The sequence below is a fragment of the Tachypleus tridentatus genome, chromosome 8 (genome assembly GCF_004210375.1).
Source record: "Tachypleus tridentatus isolate NWPU-2018 chromosome 8, ASM421037v1, whole genome shotgun sequence".
In the NCBI taxonomy this organism is placed as follows: domain Eukaryota; kingdom Metazoa; phylum Arthropoda; class Merostomata; order Xiphosura; family Limulidae; genus Tachypleus; species Tachypleus tridentatus.
In genome coordinates, this window is record NC_134832.1 from 16,226,303 (window position 1) to 16,251,527 (window position 25,225).

Sequence of the window (25,225 nt, forward strand, 5' to 3'; positions counted from 1 at the left end):
GAGTGACCAGAACAGGCAAATATGACAGTGCTTTGTTTGTGCCCCAATGAACTTAGAAAAATATGCACCAATTTAAGGAATACGAAGTACAGATGTTGGTGATTGACCTGGAATGTGATTTTTTTATGTTCTCAGAGTACTAAGAAGCCAGGTAAGATCTCCTGGTGGCCTACACTTGGTTACAGATTAAATACTGCCTATCCATGATTTATACGATTGCACAAGGTGTAGTTTGTTTTAGACATTCACCCAAACCTACATAAGGACTAACTGCACTAACCATCCCCAAGTCTGAACTGATGGACTAGAAGGCAGCTAATCAACAGCCAACTCCTGTAGGCTACTCTAGTTGAGAACTGAGACTTGATCATCACAGCCCAAAAGTGAAAAGTGCAATATTGCAGCAACAGTGTAAAATCCATGGGTCCCTGCCTTTACAGCCCAGCATACAATTCACTAGGTCATGCCCAGGTAAAAGATAGATATAGCAGCCACATTCATGCACACATTAGTACTCTTTTCTGCAACAATACCTTTTAAACATACATAAAAACTGAAGTTTGAAAAAAAAGCAACATCAAAAAAATAATTGAGACACCAAAAAACTTAAATCAGCAAATTATGTTTAGTTTATATAAGAATAATTCCTTAAAGTCATGATACATTTAAACCTGAGGAAATATTTATATGTGTACAGAAAATTCAAAGCATTAACCTCCACTTCTTTCTGACGGTCTCTTAACTTTCTCTTGAGAGTGGTCCACTGCTTTTTAACCTCAGCTATGCTATCTGTAAGCTCAGGAAGACCAGGAGGTTGAGCTATTCCCACTAGAGTGTCAGTCAAGTCACAAACAGAAGATAACATTGCATGCCGCTTGTCCATTTCCTGCAACGTTTGCTAACGAACATACAATTGTCTTGGTTTAGATACTAGGAATAAAATCTATGCTTTTAAGTTTCACAATTCAAGTTAGTCTGTTTTTTGAAAACAACACTGGTTTTATTTTCTCTTTCTTCTCAATTATATACCACCTTTTTATTGTGATAAAAATTATAACTCGACAAATTGAAACCACCAAAACAAATTTATTATTATTAATACAGTTTTTTTCTATGATGAAAGTTACTATGTTTCCAATTTACCATCTAATGTATTTATTTCTACTTTCCATTTTGAACTCTCACATGACTAGGCTGTCAGAAACAATCCAACATACAGTCTCTTAAAAAAAAAAAGAGCAAAATTATTGAGATTGATTTTCATAACAGAAACAATCTGAATTACAGCAAAACAACCAATCTTTATTTTACTGTTCACATGATTTACTTCTATTTCACATTTTAATTCCTATATGACGAGACTGTTAAAATCATCTGAATTATAGCAACTTAAAAATTATAGCAAAAACAATCAGTCTTCATTTTACTGTCCAAGTAATTTACTTCTACTTCACATCTTAACTCCTACATAACTAGATTGTCAAAAAGAATCCAAATTACAGCAACCTAAATATTCCAGCAAAAACAATTAATCTTCATTTTACTGTTCAACTAATTTACTTATAACTTCACATTTTAACTCCTATAAGACCAGATTGTTAGAAACCACCCAACTTACAGTCTCTTAAAAATTACAGCAAACAACTGAGATTGATTTTTATATCTTTTTATACTTATGTTCCAGATTTACTATTTAGCATATAAACAAATGAATACTGTCATAATTCTCTATGAATGTTATACATTTTTGGATATCTACAGATACTGTTATTAAAAAAAAAAAGTTGATCAATGCTATTAAGCACAGAAAATTTGTATTTAGTTAACTACAGCTCCTTAAAACAAAGTAAGGACTAATATAAAGGACCTTCTTGTTTTTTAATAAGTGTTATTGTTACAATGTTTTTTTTTTACATGATCCAAGGTGATAATTCTGTTTGGTTACTTCTTAAGTATTCATCAATTTATATTTAAATATAGTTAATTTTTTGTTTTCTTTTGTATGAATATTAATTTCAAGTTTTTTAAATGTATAAGAATCTTTAATGAGTTTTGAGATCTTGCAGATTATGTCAATATGAAAATTTATGAAATGTAGAAACAGATTAAACTTCATATTTTTCTGGCAACATATTTTTCCATGTTTTTTCATAAGTGATTTTAGTGTACTTAAAAATCTAAACTTTATTTTTTCAAAATATAAAAATATGGAATAAAGAATATCTTGATGAAATTTTGTAGAATGGACAGCAACTGCCTGTTGTGGAGACACAAGTGTAGAGGACAACATTTCAAAAGTCTTCCTCCTGTCAAAACGTTGTCCTCTACACTTGTGTCTCCACAACAGGCAGTTGCTGTCCATTCTATAAAGTTTCATCATGAATACCCTGCCTAAACAATCTATCAAAGAAAAAATATCTTACTTTTACAAATAATGATTCCTTATTGAGATCCAAAGAACTTCTACTTCTTCTCTGCTCCAGGTCAGTGCCAGTTTTGTCTAGCCATTCCTGAAGAATGCTCATTTCTTTCTTTAGTTTTTGGCTTATTTTCAGGGCTTTTTCTAACACGGACTTGCTTTCTGTAACCTTCGGAAAAGTATCAAACTTACAATACATTTAAATTTAACATAAAATTTGTTACACAAAAAATACACAATTAAGTTAGACTGAAAACGTTTTTTTCTAGCCAATTTATATATTCCCTTTGCTACAGTTAATTATCCTCAATATGAAAAAAATATTAATCAAAAAAGTATATGAAAGTTAAATATGCTCTGAAATGCTAATTAATAATATTTTTTTGTGTCTCCTGCACATTATATACCTGTTTATTCTATAAATATGATAGTAAATGGTTGCTAACAAAGTACTTACCTTAGCACCTAGTTGGTTGTATCGACTTTTCAAGCTATCCAAACGTTGACTGAGTTCCCTAGGGCTCTCAGTTTGCTGGTTTTCCACTATCTGTCTACCTAGTCTTATGACCAATTCTACTTCTGTTTTGATGTCACTCAAGAGTTTGTAAAAGTGCTAACAACAAAAACAGAGAACATGGCTGAAACTTTGGTAAGAGAATCAATGTTATACTGATCTTTTCAAATTTGGAAATAGTATTGTACAATACTTTTCTTTACAAGTAGAAACAGCACAAGTTTTTAGATGCAATGTGCATCAACAAGATAATTAATTTTAAATGTGTAAAAACAAAATGTCAATGACAAAAATGAATCTTTCAAATGCAGTTTTAACACTTGAAAACAGCACCAGTTGGAGAATAGTTGATAACAACACAGGTCTGCAATGGTTTTATTGTATTGACCTTTTTATATGTTCTACAGTAATAGCTGTATGCCAAATAGAAAATATCCATTTTTCTCCAGTGAGTAAAGATTTTTCTCAAAACATCATAATGCAACATATAAAAGAAAAACCACAACACATAGTTTTGAGACTTAAAAAACAATTTCACAAAAACACACATTTCTTTGGCATCAATTTTCTTCCCTTTTCATCAGTTTGTTTCTATTTCCATTAAGAAATATAACAAGTAAAAACGTTTTCTTCCTAGTCTGTAAAAAATCCTCACATGATAGAAAGAAATGAATATTATTTTCGAAATCTGCATAGCTGAATAATGGAATAATTAAAAACCAAAACAAATTTTATGAACTTTAAAACTCACAGGCCTGTGTTATCTGAAAATAGCATTAACATCTGAAATCAAAACTAACTGCATTTTTGGTTTGTTTCTTCAGTTGTTTGGATGATAATTTCATGACTTGCAAGTTATATGAAATAACAGAATATGTGCCATGTGTTTAAATTTCAATAATCACTTAAGAAAGTTTATCATCACATAAATACAAAAACTTCTTCTGTTCCAGATATCTTCTTGAGTTAATGCATAACTATGATTTGAAATTTATAACCAGATAAAGTTTGATTTGCTTTTTGAATTTAACATAAAGCTACTCAAGTACCACCTATGCTAGATGCCCTTAATTATGAATTGATAAGCTAGAAGGTTGGTAAGTAGTTAACATCAGCCATTGCCAATTCTTGGGTTACTCTTTACTATCAAATAACTGGATTACCCATTACTTTATAATGCCCCTATGGCTGAAAGGGAAATAATGTGTGGCAGTGGGGTTTAATAACAAACCCACAGATTATGATTCGAGCATCCTAGCTACCAGACTATGCCTTATATGAAAATAATGAGATAGATTTTAACCTTTACAATTGATCATTAACTCTTTATATACAAGGGATCAGAGAGCATGTCATCATATTCGTAAACTCACATTCAATATTTTATTAAATTACTATTTTAATAATTTATGTCAATAAAGTTGGCATCAACTTTATACATAATATATAATTATACATTATAAATTAATTTCTTAATTTAAAAGTAAATCTTAAAAAGAAAATTTTAAATATTAATTTTTTGTGTGTCACATGGTATGCCTTTGGTCAGATTACATTTTATATATATGAAACCCACAGTGAAAAGTATTTTAGCTTGTCAACTGAATTCTAAAGTAATTGAACTGGTTTACATGGAATTCTGACAAAAACAAGAGAACTGTATAGTATTTAAGATACAATTATGATCTTTATAGTGTAAAGAATTTTTGTGCATACATTTAACTTGTGTCAAATATATACGCATACAAATTATTTTATAAACAAGGAGTTTGTGTTGCTCATTTACTGTAAAATGTATCACCAACAAGTCACAGAGACCTATTATAGAAGAATTTTAGCCTAACACATATCATGTGCACAAAACTTGACATATTCATCTTATTCTTTATTACTATTTCATTTACCTTCATAACACTTTTAGTTACTTACCATACAATTGTCCATTTTGTCTTGCAAAGTTTCAGGGTCATCAGTTGTTACTTCTAACAGATGAAGGCCTTGCTCCACTTCATCCAGCATCCGAACAACTCGCCCTAGCTTTGGCTCAAAATCTGAAGGTTTCTGGAACTTGCAAAATTTGGTACTCAGCTCTGCAAATCGTTTCTTGTAAATAGAAAAAAAAAAGAAAAGAAAAAAAACTTCTATAAGTGACGCACGATTTTGTAATTAAGAAGTTACTTGCAGAGCAGTTAAGACATCATGTCTAAGATGAATCCACACTGATTATGGTAAAGCATACTGATTTTCGTCAGAAAACTCTGATGATTAACTAACTACTATTTATATATATCTGTAAAAAAGGACTATCCATAAAAACATCAAATACATAACACCTTTTATTTCTAAGGCAGCTTCTGTCTTGTTCTGGGTGTTTTTGAGCTCCATGTTGAGAACTTTAGGTTTGAAGACTTGTTTTCTCATTATACCTTAAGTTAAATTTTAGTTGAAAGCTTCTTGGTTTTGCTGTTTTTCTTACATTTGTTGATATGGAGGTGTGTTAGTCCTGCTTTTTATTATTATATTTTTTTGTAAATAGTTCCAAATTCCACTACTTTTTAATTCATTATCTCATCTGAGTTTTGGCTATTCCATTTTTATTCTTGTAGCATCTTTTAATTTTCCTGAAATTCTATTCTTGTTCCTTATCTACAGTTTTATATTTTCACATTTAAACTCGTGAAAATGAGAGAACTCTAGGTCTCAAAGAAAATTAGAAATCAAATGACAGAAGAATTTAGAAACATCTACTGAAACCAGGAAAAACAAACAAACAAAAAACAAGGATAACACAGCAACAAATGAACCAATGAAAATCCAACAAAATAAAGACCTCTGCACCTCAAACCTACTTCACAGTTACTATGAAAAACAAAGGAACTCTCTAGCAGAAGTACGTTCCAAGCACCAGAAAATACATAGAGAAAACAACTCTTTACACCTGAAAGAAGACTTAGCATTGAGCTGAAAACATTGTCACCAATAGAAACAAAGCAGGAGTTGCCCACAAAAAGCATTCTCTAAGTAACAAACATACAGTCTTAGGTTAACTTCAAAGTATATAATCATTTTTTAATTAGGATAAGAAGAGAGATCTTATATAAAAAGATCTACACTGAACTGATATCAGAGGTATGGTGTGATGTTTATATTTTACGATTTTGTTCTGCATATTCCAATGAAACCCATGCCCTGTATTCATAAAAGCACTAAAAAAAGAAAAAAACTGAAATTTATTTTCATAATTTTCTGAATTATTCAATAAGGTACTTTTAAAATCTATGAAAATATGGAGTTGTTCTTTAATGAATCTGAGAAATTCAATGTTTTTAGTGATTAAAAAATAAAAGCTCTTTTTTATTGTTATCATTGTGAGATTAATTTCTATGTCCTGCTTACACTTGAGAAAGCTAGCTACAGTGAACAAAACTCCAAGATGTTTTTGGTTGATTATGAAATTCTAGACAAACAACAATTGTATGTAAAATATTGTAATTTCTTTCATCTTTCTCAATTAAATTACTTTCAAAAGTGGTGTGCATCAGTGAATTATTTATTTATTTAATTTTTATTCATTACCTCAGTCTGTACAAAGAAGAACAGATGATGCTATGACATCACACCTTACATTAGTATTTTTTCAAGGACTGTTACTTAAAAATAAATATTTTTGCAGATACTTGTTTTATACGTAATTGTAACTATTTTATGGATAGTAGTTCAGGGAAAATTTACTTCTGTTCAATAAACATAGGATTAGCTCTGATACAAACCTTTTTGCTAATCTTTGTGATTATACAACTATGTAATTTCTGATGTTTATTTTGGGAGAAGATATCAGTATGTATATGAAATTAATTTGATTTCCTTAGTAGTCAGTACTTTACCAGTGTTTAATTAATAATTTAATTGGCCTGGCAAATTAATACAATACATTGATATCTCAGTCTATTTTATGTTTTGTTGAATGATAACACACCAGGTAAATTGATACAATGACAGGCTTAGTAAGTTGAAACAAATATATCTTACTCTATTTTAAATTATTTATATATAAATAGGTCATGTAGGTTGATACAAACACATTAGTTATGCTGACTTTTCCTGTAAGAAAACATAAAATAAATAACATTACTATGTTTATACATCATAATTTGCTTTAATTACTTCATTCAGAGAAATATAAAAGTTTCAAAACTTTTAACATGTTTAATTTATAAATTATTGTGCATTGTGTAACTCTAAGTTTTAGAAAACTGAAACTAAAATCTGTATCTCATAGAAAAGTACAGAGTATCAAAATACAACTCAAAGCATTCAATTATAGAAGTGATAAAGACATTGCCACAAACTTTCACTAATCGTAACTGTTCTTCTAAGCGATTGGAAGCTTCGTGACGTCCTTGGTGTCTGTACTGTTCTACTTCTTTTTCTAACCTTTTGATGGTTGCCTCATGCTCAGTAAATTCAGCTTGTAGTTGCTGCAAAAAACATTTGAAGCTAACAGTCAAATGACAGGTTATGAAATATTTCAAGGCTTCCTTTTTAATCTACTTGTACTGTACCAGAACTATTAATTATCATCATTAATCTTTCCATTTTCAACAAACAGCCTTTATTATTTAGGCATATTTGAATACTTACAAAGTATACTTTAATCAGTATAAAAAGAAAATACAAATTTGTTCTAGATATCTGTGCAAAGCTACAAAAATGGCTACCTATACTAGTCATCCCTAGTTCTGAAACAAGAGAGTAGATATACAACATTTAATTAACAGCATCAACTGCCACCTTTGGTTACTCTAATAAAATAGTAGTATTTGACCACCATGAAATGCATCCACAGCTCTAAAGTGCAGTGTGTGAGTTTGCAGTAATGGGATGAAAAACATCATTGGTTGTGATTTACAGTTTGTCAATCTAAACACTAGGACACACTCAGCCAATACAAGAGTATGTCTCTTTAGTGATGTTTCAGGCAACTTTCTTTTATATATAAATTTTAATTTTTCATTCAGTTCATTATGAATCAGTTCTTCTTCAGGTAGACCTGTTGCCTGAAGTGACCTTCTGTGAAGACTGACAACTTTATGGAAAACATTTTACAGCATATTTTAAGGTAACGTAATAGTTTTAGTGATATCAAAATAACTAGTCTATTCTGTAATACAAGTGGGATTTCAGCTTCTGTCCAAGACTTACATTGGTTTGTCTTTTTAAAAACATTTGATTTTAGACTGTAAGTAACCTTATAAGAAAAATTTGGTACCTATTTATTTTATGATAATTTGCACTTTTGTCAAATACTTATTTTATCTACTACATAATTTCCTCGTGATGTTTCTTGAATTTGTTTTTACAACCTATCATAATGTTAGACACAAGTATATCCATTTACATGGGTAGATTACCTATCATTTCATAACTAGTGAATTGTTCTATATCATTCAGCTTAATGATATTATTAACCTTTATTAATCTTCTCATCTGACAATATCCAGCTGTTTTTTTTTTTAACTAAAGGTTAAAATACTTAAGAGTATAAATGCACATTAAAAGTAAGCTTTGGCTGAATTCTTGAAAGAAGCCATGCCATCTTTTACAAGTAGTTTGGTTTTTACCTACCGAATTTTAAATCCTTTTGTATTTTGAAAAGTAATTATGAAAAGTTTCACTTTACAAAACGTTTGTAAAATAAGAAATAAATCAATATTGAAACAAAAATTCAACATCACATTGGTATCCCCCTATAAATCTTACACCATCAAACTGAAGGAAAAGCAAATCACACGCCACTACTTGCTTTATGTAACAAATCACCATGTTAGAGAGAGATTAAGTAAACAATGTTTATATAAAGTAGATTTATGATAAATGTACGATGTTGAGTATGGAATCTGCCCTTTCCCAATAATATCTTTTACCTTAAAAATAGTAACAGAAAATATAATGTTTATATTCTTGCAAAACTATTCATTGTTTGACAAGAAATTCAATAAATACAGTAGCAAAATTAAGCATATTTAAACATTTAGTAATATGTAAAGTACACTTCTTTCTTTCATCTTTAGTTCATATACAAGTTATACTTTCTAAACCATTTACAATGAGTTACTGCAGTTTCATGCATAATTCCATATACATACAAGATTTACCTCAAATATTTTACCAATGAATAGTGAGACTGACCATCAGATTTTAATGCCCCATGGCTGAAAGGGTGAGTATGTTCAGTGTGACAGGGATTTGAACCCATGAGTCACAGATTGCAAGTCAAGTACCTTTACCACAAGGCCAGGTATAAGACTCTTTTTCACAAGCTGTATGATCACATGAGGGAGAGAGAGCTACATGCTACTATCTTTGAATTTATAAAACTCAAAAGCTTTTCAGTCCTAATAAGTTTAAGACTTTTACTTTATCACATGTTAATTTAGTTGTTATGAGAAAAAGCTGTTCTTGATATAAAAAAACAAAGAGAAAACATACATTTTTTACACATTAAATCTCTGTATAACTGCTTAATTAAAGACTAAAATATTTTTCCCAATGATCTCATCAAGTCTCAAACTACTAATATGTTACTTTAAAGCACAAAAAATATTCAAAGTACTACTCACAGCATTTTCCTCTGGCACATCCTGGGCTAAAATGTCACTGTCTAGCCTATTTTGCAACACAGTGTCCATGTGTGTGATCCAACCTTGAACTGCTAAAACCTGACATTCACACTGCTGAGCCTGAGCAATTCTACTCTCCAGAACTTGCTGATGCTCTCTTCCCTGAAAAACCAATGAAATATGTTATTCTTCTACTGTTTTTCATTATTAACAATGAAATAAAACATTCTGAAAACTTTTCAGCAAGTATGAATATAAAATATTATTTTACACTGAAAAAAACATAATTATCTACAATCAGTAGATCTTTTTCTGTGTATCAAAACATCGAGTAACATATCATTTTCTTAACAAGAATTTTAAAATTACCACTTCCAACACAAATGAGCTTCCCTCACCACCCTGATAATATTAGATTCCATATAATATATTAACCACCAATTCATACATCACCAAAATTGATAGAAAGTATTATAACAAATTGTTTTATTTTAATTCTAACACTACTTTAACACATGTAATATAGTTCATTTTGCTTATGAATGCACTCAAAAACAGCCAGTTAATATGACAATTATCCTACCAACAATATTCTTGAATTTTCTGTATACATTTTTAAATCAAAGTTCCCTATGATAATTAGATAATTATATACAAATAAATATGTAAATAATTTAAGATATACAAATACACTAATGAATCTTTTTTATATTCTTCTCTTTGTCCTCACAATCACAGTTATAATAAGTAACTAAATTCCATACTACTTGTGGAACAGCTTCAACTAATAAATTTTTATAAGTTTGGATAACATTTAGAAAAAGGAAGTTTATCAGTTACAAGTTGCTAATCTTTTCCTAACATTATATTCACTACTTAAATATCATTATAATGTTTTTGAATTTAGTTTTAACTCTCTCAACATGGGCTTAGTCAAACTGACCAATGTAATGACCTCTTTGTACTCCTTTAAAATCTCTATAGATTTAATACTTCTAACTTTCAATACAATGTGTATATCTTTTAATTAACAAATTTTTCACATTAAAAAAATTATATTTTTAGTGAAATATCTTTAATAAACTGAAAGATTTGTCCATGAATACATTAAGCATTTGTTTTGAGTAAACCATGTGCAAAGTAAATTTCATGTTAAGATTAAAAATACATTTTCTCATCTCAAAAATCTCAGATTTCCTTTGTGTGATTCTTTTCACCTCCTAAATACATTTAAAATGTTTTTTCCAGTAAAACTTTATACTTAATCTGTTATTTTCTCTACTCTAACGCAAAACGGAATTGTTCAATTTAATCAACTGACCACAGAACTCAAAAAAATTCCAAATAGATCAAAAATCCTTTATTTTTCTTTCTAAAATGATTTCAGATTGTAACATGAAACTAGATTAATTTATCCTAAGTAGCTTTATGCTCATAACAGTAGTCATCTAATGATAATTAACTTTTGTTGTTTTATTGTCCTTTGAACCATGCCACAAGAAGTTGTAAGTCACTCGGGGGAAATGCAGCTCACGTGTGCTATGTGAACCATTTTTATTATTATTTATTTTACTTAATCTAATCTTAACTTTCCTAAAAAGATCCTTACTTCTACATTTTAGTTACTTTTATAATAAAAAAAATAAACATGAAAAACAAATATATTACTTTACCAAATTTTTTTCTTGCCGTCAATTATTGAGGACATTTAAGCCTACATATTGTATACTAATGGTAGTAGTTCTTTGAAACATTTTTATTTAATTAAACATTGCACCAAAGAACATAAAATGATAACATGCAAAAAGAAGACAATTTTCCCTAACTCTCAAAATTTATCTGTGTTTCTAACTATGCAACAAGAGCCATTAAAAATTCATCCATGCTATCTATTGTGATTCTCTTGGGAACAAAAGTTGTATTATACGTGAAACTGATGATTATTTAATAGAACCACAATGTGACATAATACATCATTTAACAGATAGAAATCCTGATTTCTACTGGTTATAGGTATTATATAACTAAATGTAAAAGAGAACTATTAACAAAACCTCAAAGAGAGGATGTCACAAGTAGGTGTGGCAGGAGGCTTGTTATTTTTTATTTATAGCACTATAACTAAAAAAAATTGAAGGCTATAAAAGTTATGGTGTGTCTAATTAATAATAATTCTATATGAAGCAATTTATGTTTAATTTCGTACATTTTGAATGGTTAGTGGATAAAATAGAGAAGGTGTGTAGTGAAAATGTGTTAATGTGCGACATTAGAAGAGGTTCAGCATTTAAAACATTTCCTTATACTATTAAGAACTTAAAACTTATATACCATTAAAATAAGTATTATTAGTTCAGTTTTATGCTATACTAATTTGTTTAACATAAACAAAAAACAGTTTAACTTTTTTTAATGTAAGACACTAAAACTTTGTGTCATGCCCAGTAAAGAATACCTGGGTCCAAAGAGTTAAATCAATCCTGAACTCAAGACATCTTTTCTTGTTAGATATGTTAAGCCCTGCAACAATCTAATTGCTAAATTAATGCTTTGTTCATATTTTCAGGAAATCAAAAGAAACAACTAAAAAAAATTACTGAGAAGTAACAAAAATAATGAATCTGAGAAAAATGGTTCACTATTCATCACCTGATGAGTTAAGGTGTTCCAACGCTTTGTAATTAGATCAATTTCCTCCTGCAGCAGAGCAGCCATGATATTCTGATCTATAAGAGTCTGAGCAATATTTTGAATAGTTTGTATACGATCAGGAGGGTGATGACGAAGGAAGTTTTCCAAATCCTACCAAATAAATTTCTTTTTAATATTAAAATATAAAGGTGTAAAAAGTGCACATGACAGTAAAATCCATTACGAGTATTTAATAATTACAACAAACAAAATAAAACGTAAAAAACCCAGAAAATTGAATACTTCATACATTGATACACAGTTAGTGAAAAACATGAAACTCACAGCATATGTGATTCTCAATTTTAAAGAAATAAAAATTTGTAATCAATGAGCAAGAGTTTTGATTAAAATAATTTCACAATTCTTGCTGGAAAGAGCTTTCTATTACAAAAAACATACATTACCACACATTATTAAAAAATTGGTGGTACACTTTCATGAAAGAAAATTATTTAGTTCTCTTTTATTTCAACATTAATGCTCTCACTACTAAATAACAAAAAATGTACCCTTTTTCTAACTGTTCATATAATCCTATTATTTGATTACTTTTAATATAAGAATAATATATGCAAAAAAGGTATAAACCTGTATTATTATTCTTACTAAAATTAAAATATTTCATACATCTAGATTTTCAGAAATTTCCTCAGCATCAGCTGCTGACTCTGGTGAACGTTTCAACTTTCTTTCCAGACGATCCAACCAATCTTTCTCAGTCATCATCAGACCTGTTAGAATTTAGCATCAATGCAGAAAAAATACATCATTCTTAAATAAACTGAATTAATATTTAAATAGAACATTCCAGGATTATTAATATTTTAAATTTTGTTACATCTTTGGACTCATTGGAATTGCACTTTTTTAAACACTACTAAACTTTCCCACACCTCTCAGCTGAAATAAAATCTACTAAACTGATAAAGCAATTCTGTTATAATATTATGTGTTTATCAAACACACTTTAATACGAGTAAACTAACTTTTAACTCTCAAAATATGTATAAATTTTTCACTTACTTCTGAATTCTGCATATTTTCCTGTTGCCTTTTTTAAAGCTGAAAAAGAATCCTGGGCTTTCTTTGTCATCTCAGTCAGACGTGTGTTAAAAATCGATAACCGTGATAAGAGTTCTTCCAATCTTGTTGTCCTACCTCTAGCAAGCATATCATTAATGACAGTTTTCAGACGACGATAGTCTGAAGCTTTCGCATCTAATTTGTCCTTTATCAACTGGAAAAGGAGCATTAACAAATAAAATTCACTTTTCATAAGCCTTTGTTCCACTGAAAGAAGATTAACTAATAAATTAAGTCATGACTAAAAATATATTACAATCATAATCACACTATAAAAATGAAGAAAAAATATATATTTTTTTAAAGCTTTCAAGAATCTTGGAAACCAAAACCTTTTAGTTAACACTCCTACGAAAAGACATTTCTAGTCCTGATTTCTCCAAGCCCGTTCCCCTGGCTGTGGTTTCGCTAGATAGTAGATAGGGACAGTGGGAATCTCGTTAATCCATTCATTAATGGATTTAAATGGCAATTTCATTTAAATACAAAATTATTAGCCTAATATTAATAACCTTTCAAGTTGCTCTGGGGCCTATTAGGCCCCACTTTTCGTAGGAGTGTTAAGATAACCTCCATTTCTATCTCTTACATTATGAATAAAATAATTATTAAACATTATTTTTAAATATACAAGATTAACTAATAATTTTTTCAAAGCAGCTAAAACTATTGTTACAAAAATATTTACAACTCATGAAATTTCTCCTTCATTCCTTCTAACATACGCATTGACAAATTTATCTTTCAACAAAAGCCAGTTGATTCAACATCTTTTATGATCAAATATATAAATGTAACACATTTCTTTCTCACCAAATAATTTCATGAAATGTGGTGGAAAACCTTTGACATTATCAGTTTATAATACCTTGAATACAAACATGGTCATGTAATCTGAAGAGATTTCCTTAATTGTTATTTTCAGATATTCTGATTTCTCTAGGTTTTTTTATATTGTGATTAAAAAAAACTCACTTAAAAATACAGTCAAGTCTACAATAAGTTTTAATACTTTTTCATTAAACTATAATTAGGAGTGATTTGAATAATGTTTTAAAAGACAAACTAATTAAGTAACAAGTTTTTGGTCACATTCATTATAAATGTGATTAAAAATAGAGAAATTTAGGATATTATTACTCAAAAAAATATAAACTGCTGTACAAGTGGTAGTAAAAAACCTACCCCATTTGTGTATTTTTGATCATTGAACATATTTCAAGTAATATTACACTCTTATCTTGCTTATGTCTTTCTCATTGCTATTTATAATAAAACAAAAGTCAATGCAAAAAGTTCTTTTAAACAACTCAACAACTACTGTTGTGTTTGCACAACTAAAATCATAATATATAAACACACACTCCTACATACATAATGAATAAAGAACTTGTATTTCACTAGTTAGTTTGCTTCAAAAACAACAATAAAAAAGTATAGAAAACAACTTCCACATCACATTCTTCACACAATATTTCACTACAACATATGAAACAGTTTAAACACTTTGTGTGACATTTATCAGTAATGACCCCTTAAGCATTAAGAGGGAAGAAAACAATCAGTAATTACACATTTATTATACTACACATTATTTTGATTTTTATGTAATATTAATTAACTGTAACATTAATTATATTATATACTATTTAAACACCTTATAAGACACTCACCAATTACAATTCCTCAAGCATTAAGGGGAAGAAAACAATCAGTAATTAAATATACATTTGTCTATATATATTTATTTATTTATTTAAAATTTTACAATAAGTAATAAGAAGTTTCATTTTAAAAAAAATACATAGTGTTTCTGAAGCTCTGAATCAGCATTTAATTTAAAACTGTTTTCTTGTAAATCAATAAAAATGTCTTCAGTGTTTTAAAATATGATTTAAAGTATCTAGGAATTCAACTTGTATCCTATTTTTCAAATGATAACTTTAATTGGTTTGAAAGTTCTAAAACTTATTCTTCATCTTTTTTTATTTGTTTTGAAAGTTAGGTTATGACTGACCATATTTCATAGTGTGTCATGTACACGTAAAAGAATCAAATTAAAACAAATTTAATAAATAAACTTAGAATAATAAAATAAACCTAATATTGTGGCCTGGATGCTCAAAAACAGTCCATGCAATTTGATGTTACAGTAAAAACTATTAAGATTTCAGATTAATGCATTTTCTTGGATTTCATATCCATCTGTAATATGATGTTTATTAAAAACACGGAAATTACTTTTTATCTGTTTTCAAGCTTAATTTAAGTAACATTTAATTTCACAAAACATCACTAAAAACTTATAAAATGCATTAATTTACATATTTTCTATAACCACAGTAAAGCATTCTCACAATTAATAGCAGAACAATTTAAAAACTATGTGCTTTAACATAAAATTCAAAATAATATACCACAGACTTTGTTGCCAGAAGTGGTTATGAGACTTATGAGGTAGCTTTCCAGTTATGCTTTCTTTACAGCCACGTACTTAACCTCTCTTTAACTGGCTAACTGTCTTATATAAGTGTGTTTATGGGAATCAGATATCAACTCCTAACAGTGTGCTTTAAAATATCACTAAACATGTTCATATACACACTACCACCAAATGGATCTACAGTATTTATAAACAACCAGAGTGCATGTAGTTACAACATCATAAATTCAGCAACAGTATATTAAATAAGGGATGAATATATGGTTTTTGGTTTACATGTAAATAGCAGTCTTAAAATGATCCTGAATAATTTTCCAATACTTTTGTAGAAGTTTAAAAAACATCCAGTAAAACGCCTAATTAATCCAGATCCAGATATCAAGGTACTTGAACATCTTTGGTATCTATATCATTTATATGTTAGTACAAACATACATAATATTTCACAAAAATGCTTTAGTAAATACACGTAACAGGAGTAAAATTTTTAAAAACAGTTGATTCATCCATATTGAACAACATTTACAAAATATTAAGTCAAGGATCAAATACACTACATATAATCCTATTTCCAAAGGCTTTACACCACTCAAAATATTTTAAATTATGAAAGAAACATAAAATGATTCATTACATAAAATACTGTATGCATGTTTACTCTCAAAAGTTGTGAATTAACCAACATAAGTTAGATAGATAATATACAAAGTTTTTAAAAACTAATCATACACATATACATAAAAAATTACCTGAAACTTCTTTGTCCTAGTTTGTAACTCAACTGAGGTAGTGATTGATTCATCACTTGGCATCTCAGATTCAACAGAGACAAGCCATTTCTCAAACTCTGAAATACCAGAAACTGCAGTTTGGCTTTTTTTCAGAGCTTCTTCTAAACTGGTGTTTTTTGACTGTGCAAGTCGTAGTACCTTATAAAAAATGAAAAAAGAAGTTTTCAGATGAAACTTAAGTACTCAAAACTATTGTAAAACTGTTGCCATGCAGTAAGTATATATTTAAAATGGTTTAAAGCAAATTAAAGATAATGATATGCTGAGTCTATCATGCTGTGAAATTATACAGATGCTTTGTTTTCTATCATCTTGTACAAGCTTGTTTGATGTTCCCAATATTATTGGCATGCTGGTAAATGTAGATAAATTAATTTTTCTTTAGAATTTTCTCTCTGGGTTCAACCATTGTACTATTTTCTTTGTTCTGTTTCTATTTCTTTAATTATATTTGTAAAAGATTTTTTCTGGCTTTAGGACTGAATTTTAAATAAAAATAACAGTAAATACAGTACCAAATTTTCTAAAACATATTTTCCTTTATACATAAACAACTTCAACAGCCTTAAACTGGTTAAAAAGTTATACATGCTGTGTACAGTACTACACACATAATGGTTATGAATACACAATTCTATGCATAATAAATCACAATTATTATCTTACAGTGTTCCACTTTTCATTCAACTGAGAGAGTCTGTCTTTGAGTCTGTTGCTGAAAGAAACTTCTGCATTCTGTAAAAGCTCTCTGCCTGTTGAATTGATGTTGTCCACATTAGGTTGAATAGTCTTAATATCATCTTGTAAAGCCTACATGTGAAGAAAAAGTAATTTTATCTTTTAAATTTTCTATGAAGTATAAAATGAGCACATAAAATCACAAAAAAAGCTCCTATGATATTTACATGATTTTAACACTTTGCATGTGTTGGGTGATTTAATATACTTTTTAAACCTCGACAAATCAACATCTTCAATAAAACTTTGCTAAGTCATTTCAGTTGAACCATTATGTAACAAAACTTACTAATGCATGTAATTCTTCAAACTTAATACTGAAATAACTTAGACTATCCAACAACCCGAGCAAAATACTTTTCATAAAATTTGAGTTTATTTCTTTACCATGATTTAAATCAAAATGAATTTTACACTAGTTAATCTTTTCAGTACAGACTTGGTTCCTGGTACTGGCCTAGTAACTATTTTGTGCTTGTTATATTTTTTATGCTATAAATTTTAAATTAGTAAGAATATGTTCATGAAAATTGGAAGATTATAAGTAAACATTACAAGGCTTTCATACATAAAATACAAAATTAATTTACTAAATTTTAATAGTTTTAAAGCAATCTTTTTCTTGTGCTATTTTTGTTTTGCATGTTAACTATTAAACATGCAGTGATTTTAGTTTTAAGATTAAAAATACTTTTATACATCACATCAGAACATTTTCAAATTTCACAGACAAATATCATTATAAACTTCAGATAATTATCAATCATTTCTTAAAAAAACACTATTTTATCTAATATTTTTCCTACTGAATCTCTGTACAAGCTTAGTAGATATGAACTATATTGTAACTATCATTCAAATTTGGAAATGAATATAAGTTACATTTTCTTCATTCTACAATTGACTACAAATTAGAGCATAAAAATTCTAATGTTTAGTTTAAATAGCTTAAATCTTATAACATTAAATATTTATTATTTTCATTATATTAACCTTTCAGTTATGTCTGGCTAGCAATAGAGGAGTTAAAATGATATGGTACATCTGCATCCATGTTACTGTATCCTAGAATATAAAACTGATGTTTACAAAGTGACCTGTCTTGGGCGTGTTTTAGCAGACAAAAAATATATTGTACAATACAGTCACATTTCAGTTTAAATACATTGTGTATATACATTATTGTTATTATTTGAAATAACCTTGTAAATTTCAGTTACTTTTCTTAAAATAGAACAGTAAATAAAAAAAGTTGCAGAAAATAATTATTTTTTCTATTTACAAACTTTGAACTAGTTTGCTGTTTGCTATAGGTTGTTAAGACTTTTCAAATTCTGCAGATTAGTACGATCATATGTACTAGAATAAAATACCCATGTTATGCTGCAGAATTATAAAACTCCCTCATAACTTAAAAATAAACCAAATGTACCAATCAAGCTCCTCCAATACCCTAATTACTACAGTAGCTGCTTCAAGGGGGGTAAAAGCACCTCATTAGGACACTTGCTCATGTGCCTGAGCACACATGCTAAATTTGGTCCTGTAAACTTGAGAAAAGTGTGTAAGTACAGTTTCAATAATGGTTCCCCTGAGATCCATACAGAAAAGAATACCGATAAGTTACACCAAGCTTGCCTGTCAAGTATGGTCTTGCTAGTTCCAAAAATGTGGGTGGAGTTCACGACCAACTAAACAAGTTAACAAAAAACAAAGTAAACTAGTACTTACTGTGTTTTTATTTGCATGTTCATAGACTGATACAACAAGATATTTTTCAGGCATAAAATACAACAAATTATTTCAAGTATAGGTATAGCTTACTTAACACAAAAACTATCTGGCATACTTAGAGATGATACCTTAACACCATTTTCCACATCATTAATGAAAAATTTTAAAGTTAACCAATTATACAATAATGAAATAAAGTCTCTGTGTCTGTAACTACTTGATTAAATATATTTTGCAAATATAACGTACAGTTTTTATTTACAAATCAATATTAATTAGGAAGAAAGAAAGCAGGCATTTTGATCGAAGAATGGTGTAGTTATTAAATATGGCTTATTACAAAATATTTTATTAACCAGAAATAAAGTTATATTTCAGTAAGATCAATAACACTGCACAACAATTTTTTTGAAAAGTTTTTGCTGATTGTGCCAGGTACCTGGTGGATATGCACAACTATAGTTTTGGTTTTGCTTCATCACGTAGGAACTCTGAGAAATAGACAGCTGTTTACCGGCAATAATATATTTAATTACGTTTATGTTTCTATTATGCTATTAAGTTCAACATAATTAAAAGTGTTTTGCTCCTGATTTTCGTTTGTATTCAATGTCTGGTGCGTCATGTTGCAGTGCCCAACAGTAGTCAGCAAACATTGATAGATTCCAGTTGCCCTGATATCGTTTTTCCACTGTAGCAAAACTAAAGATTTCGATGAAATGGTACGTGATGGGCAAATTTGGATGTGATTTTCATGATCAGCAGCCAAAAATCTATAAGAAACACCCAACAGTGTTCAAGAAGCAAAAACTTTGTTGTGCAGTGTAATCAAATCCATATGGCAAAACACAAATTCTCTCTTTAAAAGAACATAAACAGCCTGTAAAACAAAGAAGAAAAAAACACCTTACATTACTCTGTTCCAATTGAGCTTGTAGAGTCTCAACATCTCCAATAGCTGCCTCTTCTGCATGAAGAAACAGATCAACATCAAGCATCCAGCTGGTTAAACCATCCGTTTCTTCCTGGATTAAGGAATGAAATTCCAAAACGTGTAATGTTATTTTTTCATTTGATTCTTCAATAGCTATAAGCTGCTCTAATTGGCTTCACTGTTCCTGCACATAATTTTATTTTTAGCCAAAATAATTTTTTCTTGATTTAAAATAAGATCAATGGAGATAAATATGATAAAAACTGAACTTTCCAATACAGGAGGAAATGCTACAATAATAGTAGAGCTTTTTAAAAAAAAGTGTTTCACAGACTAACTGAATTTTTCATAAAAAAGTAACAACTATCAACACTATACTTAACTTAAATATCTTTAGATTCCAGGACAAGAATTAACTGAAAACGTTTCAGTAAAGTTGCACATTGTAGTCCGTGAAAGGAGCGAAATTGATGAAATAAATCTTATTTATATATTACATTATGGTTATGTTTACATGCTACAAGTTTTTTAACACAACATTCTCTTCTCCCTCCAATTCTGTAGTCCTTCTCATGGTATGCATGTCAGTGTATAATCCAAGTAGTGTGGCAACTTCCATAGTTTTTAAATCATAGATTATAGGGAGACATCTGTTCAGCAGTCTAATGGTTTGTTGTTTTTTTTTTATTTATTAGTAAATTTATTTCTCCTCTATTCAATTATCGTTATTACTCTATCATTTTCTAACACCAAGTTCCTAATGTAAATAAGAGAGAATTACATTTTGCAAATAAAGAAGTGAATATCAAGATTTCTTAATCATTGTTTGACACTAACAACAGGGCAAAGAAATGCAAGCCCAGTCTAGCATCAGCAACATGGACTGTAATTACAAAAATTAATTAGAATATTTATAAGAAATTAAGAAGAACATTAACTGGTTCTTAAATAAATAAATAAAAAAATTCTAAGAGCTCAATTCCCAAGTGTTTTTTTTAAATCAATAATTTTAAAACAGTTTGGTTCCTCCTTTATCAATTCAGAATAATATATACAAAGCTACATGTCATAATCAAAACTCTGTTAAAGGAATAAAAACATAACTGTGGTTTCTAAAGTAAAATCTAGAAACTAAAACACTTTCTTTAAAATGTACTTTCTGAAGGCCTACTTCCTAGAGGTGTTTCAGCTATCAGCTTTCATATTCTTAATCCTGCACAATTACTTTATATCACCAATAAGAATAAATATCTTGGTTTTGACTGATTTGAAAAAATCTTGGAATGAGTACTACAACACAATTTGTGTTTCATGATGAAATTATGAAACTAATTCTTATAGAAGAGAAAAGCAATATCTGTAGATTTTCTTTTCATATATGTTTTTTGGAAAAACAAAACAAAAACCTGAAAATATTTCAACTTGCAGTATAAAACTTTGTATTATTTTATTACAATTTTCAGTTCACTGGACATATTTCTCTTAGATTTATAGCAAACATTTATTGTCCTTTTCTACTGTATTGAAATGATTATCAGTGTAAGAAATGATATATGGTTTGATTAATGTCTAGGTTACTTTCTATTTTCTCGTATTCATGGGGAAAATAAACTCTCCAGTGAATTATGAACTATTTAAACTATTTCAGAAATTAGTATTTTACAACCTTTTATAAGTTTTTATAAAAAAAACAAAACAAAACAACAACACACAAACAAACAAGCAAAAACAATGCAAATATGTCTAACTGTATATTGTATTTATTATAACTTTTATCAAATGGTTTCACTAAATTAATGAAATTATAAGTTTTCATGCACTTTGAATATGAATTGTCCACTGTAACCCAAAAGTAATTTATGTTACAATAATTCCTTTAAAAATTAGAAATAAACTAGTGAAAATCACAACAATGTATAAGATTGAACTTTTATTAGTTTTAAAAAAATCTCAAATATTTAAAAGCATTTTTAGAAGCCATGGAAATAAAAATTTATAAACCTGAAACTGTTTCAGTTGGGCTATTGTTCTTTCTATTCGATCTTGTCGTTCATCCAGTAGCGTACAGACATCATTCCAGTATGCATTCAAATCTCTTAGCTGGCGCTCTAGATCAGCAAGCCAAGGGGCTTCAGGTTGTCCAGATAACAGTTCTTCAGCTGTATTGTTCATGTACTGAAGATTTGACTCTTCTTCTTCAACAGTGGTCTGCAGTTCCTTCAAAACCACACAAAAACATTTCATGACAAGAATAATTCAGAATATAGTGACAGCATAAAATATTCTTTTTAGTTTTCTATCTGGCTCTATGATTCACTTTTACAAAATTTGTACAATCTAAATGAACCAATAAAAATTTGTATGGTATTCTCATTCTTGTTGATGTAAACGATGGTTATTTTACAATATTGTGCAAATGTTGTTGATGTAAACAAAACCCAAGCTTCCAGTATATGCATGATTCAGAGAATGATGACCAGATTAACAAAATGTTATATGATACTAAATTGTTAAACATTATGAGAACTTAATAGCTCTACATTCTGATACATCATGTCATGATTAAAAATGTTCTTGCAACTAATCTTATTAGCTTTTTGAAGTCTAATAATACTAAGAAAATATCATTTCAGACTGACTGAGCTAGTTCCAATATTCAAAATTATAGTAAATGTAGTTGTCATCTTATGAACATATGATAAGTGTCAAGTCAAGAGATACACCATTAAAGTGAAACACTGTAGTTTTAATATGTTGACATATTACAAAACTTTAGTATCATCTCACACTGATTACACACTGATTTAACAGTTTTGATATATGTTACTTTACTTTATGCTGAATTTGAAACCTATAGTTTTGATACTCAAAACAAAGTGGATGTTTCTACACATGCTACTGTTGTATTTCTATTATAATGGAAGCTCAAACATTTAATAATTTTCACTAACAATTTGATGCATTTATAACTTTTACACTTTTTAAAAAAATTATTATAAATGTAACTATAGTTTCAGGAACAGTCAAAGAACTTTTTCTCAATTACTGATCACTGATTTTCTTAGTTTTACTGTAATGATTTCAAGAGTATGTAAATCTCTCTTATTCTGTGTTCTCATAGGATCTTGAAGAATTGTTTCTTCGATGGGTTGTCAATACAGTTTGGTATGTGTTTTTCTTCTTGTATGGGGTTTACACTTCAATTATAGAGAATCACTTACATGTCCTAAAATCTGCATATAATACATCTATTTTTTATAAAATTTAAATGAACAAAATGCATATTATAAAACTGTAATTAAAATTAAGTATCTTTGATTTGCTGTTTATTTTATGATAATGTTGTTCTTTGCTTAGCTATGCACATTAATAAAGATTTGTTTGTGAAGATATCAAATCAGTTTGGTTACTAGTCCAAGTCTAAAGTGATTTCATGTCATAATTAAAAATCTATTCTTCATCCCAAAAGGTTCAAATATTATTTGCATAATCTCTATAACCTCCTACTTACATATCAAACATTTATTTTTTGTAAGACTTTATATCTTATGTTATTTTATATAACCTATGTTGGGTCTGTCACTTAACCTTTTAACCCCTATAAAAAAGGTAGGAAATAAATATAAATTATGGTTTTTTTTGCTAGAATGATTATATATTATAACATGAAAATACAAATGTTTAGTCTAAGTAGCTTAAGTTTCATAATGTTAAAAATTTATTATTATTTTTTTTATTATACTGACTTACTAGTCATGCCTAGTTAACATTACATAACATGCATTGACAAGGTGCACAATAATATAAAACTGACATGGTCTTGGCTGTATTTTAGTGAACTAGTATTTTGTATCATACATTAACATTTAAACTATTTGACATTATACATATGTATATAGATTATTACTATTAAAAATTAGTTATGAAAATGATTTTTTTTTAAATATAGTAAAATAAGGGACCATTTCTAAAAATGGAAAGAGCTGAACAGGTCTACTGTGTTTCAGTACATAAGCCATATCTCAGCAAAATAAAAAGATATGAGGTTCTTATTCTATATTCTAGTTGTCAATATTAGTAATTTGAGTCCCTAATTTGTACAAAACGATAGACTTTGTATTTTGACATCACAAACACCTAACTCTAAACAGCGTTGCATTCAACATACCATGTGACATACCAAAATAAATGTTTAGGCATTTATTTAAATATTTACTTTTAAATTAAGAAATTAATGCATAATACTAAAATTTGAATTATCTACAATTTGATTTCAAACTTATTGACATAAATACAGATAATAGTTCAATAAAATTTTGAATGCAAGTTAACAAACATGACATGACCTTTGACCCATCATGAGAGAGTTAATCAACTGATTCTTATAGCACTTCAGCCACTTCTTTAGTTATTTACAAAACTGTTTTTATAATATATGGCACATTAAAACACTTAATTGGGTTGTGAAATGTTAACAATATGTAAATTCTTTGTTGTGTGAAACATCAGTGGAGTAATCACATTCACTGCATAATTAGTCAGTCATCTGCTGTTTATTCAAGAGATAATGACTCTCTTCATTAAATCTATGTATTAAACCCTCTGAATTTCATTTAATTTAGAAAATATTTTTATGTATTCTTTATATAAAAATTGTAAAATTGCTCAAACAATGGCCCATTTCTTTCAAAACACATTCCATCTACTAACAAAAATTGAAAAAACTTTATTAACACAATTATTAACACAAAATGTGTAAACCTTTTGAAGTCACTTACTAAATTGTAACTAAAAGTAGAAATAAAATTACACCTGTTGCTAAAAATACACAATAACGTTTCATTTTTATTATAATGGACAATAATAAAGAGCTAAAGTTGTAAATAAAGATTTTTTACCCTGTACTTCTGAAGTTGATCCTCTAACTTTTCTATGTCAGTCACATGAAACTGTTCTGATGTCAGAGCTTGCTGTACACTCATCAGCCAACTTTCTAAGGCTTCCACTGCCTCTAGAAACTTGGGTGGTGGTGAGTGATTTACACTATTACTTACTCTCCGTTCCAGTTCCCCTGTGAGATTTATGTATTTGTAAATACTCAAATTTAATGAGCAATTTTACATTGAAAAATAATGAATATAAAGCCAAATTGCCATTAAGTATTCCCCATACATGTAAGAAAGAAAGATTAAGCCTTCTTTCTGAGATGTGGGTTCATACTTGTGACTTAGCACTATAAAATTTGAATCACACAA

At 28.7% G+C, this 25,225-nt stretch overlaps 1 protein-coding gene across 1 annotated transcript in view; it reads right to left on the reverse strand.

Moving 5' to 3' along the window:
- Positions 1 to 25,225, reverse strand: part of LOC143258590 (dystrophin-like) — a 194,731-nt gene that overhangs the window by 111,924 nt on the left and 57,582 nt on the right. The window contains 14 exon segments of the mRNA XM_076517774.1: positions 716 to 898; positions 2,424 to 2,588; positions 2,877 to 3,032; positions 4,863 to 5,036; positions 7,283 to 7,411; positions 9,554 to 9,715; positions 12,203 to 12,355; positions 12,875 to 12,978; positions 13,271 to 13,484; positions 16,523 to 16,702; positions 17,231 to 17,374; positions 19,948 to 20,061; positions 21,972 to 22,187; positions 24,869 to 25,041. Of these exon segments, the coding sequence (XP_076373889.1) occupies positions 716 to 898; positions 2,424 to 2,588; positions 2,877 to 3,032; positions 4,863 to 5,036; positions 7,283 to 7,411; positions 9,554 to 9,715; positions 12,203 to 12,355; positions 12,875 to 12,978; positions 13,271 to 13,484; positions 16,523 to 16,702; positions 17,231 to 17,374; positions 19,948 to 20,061; positions 21,972 to 22,187; positions 24,869 to 25,041 (2,267 nt within the window).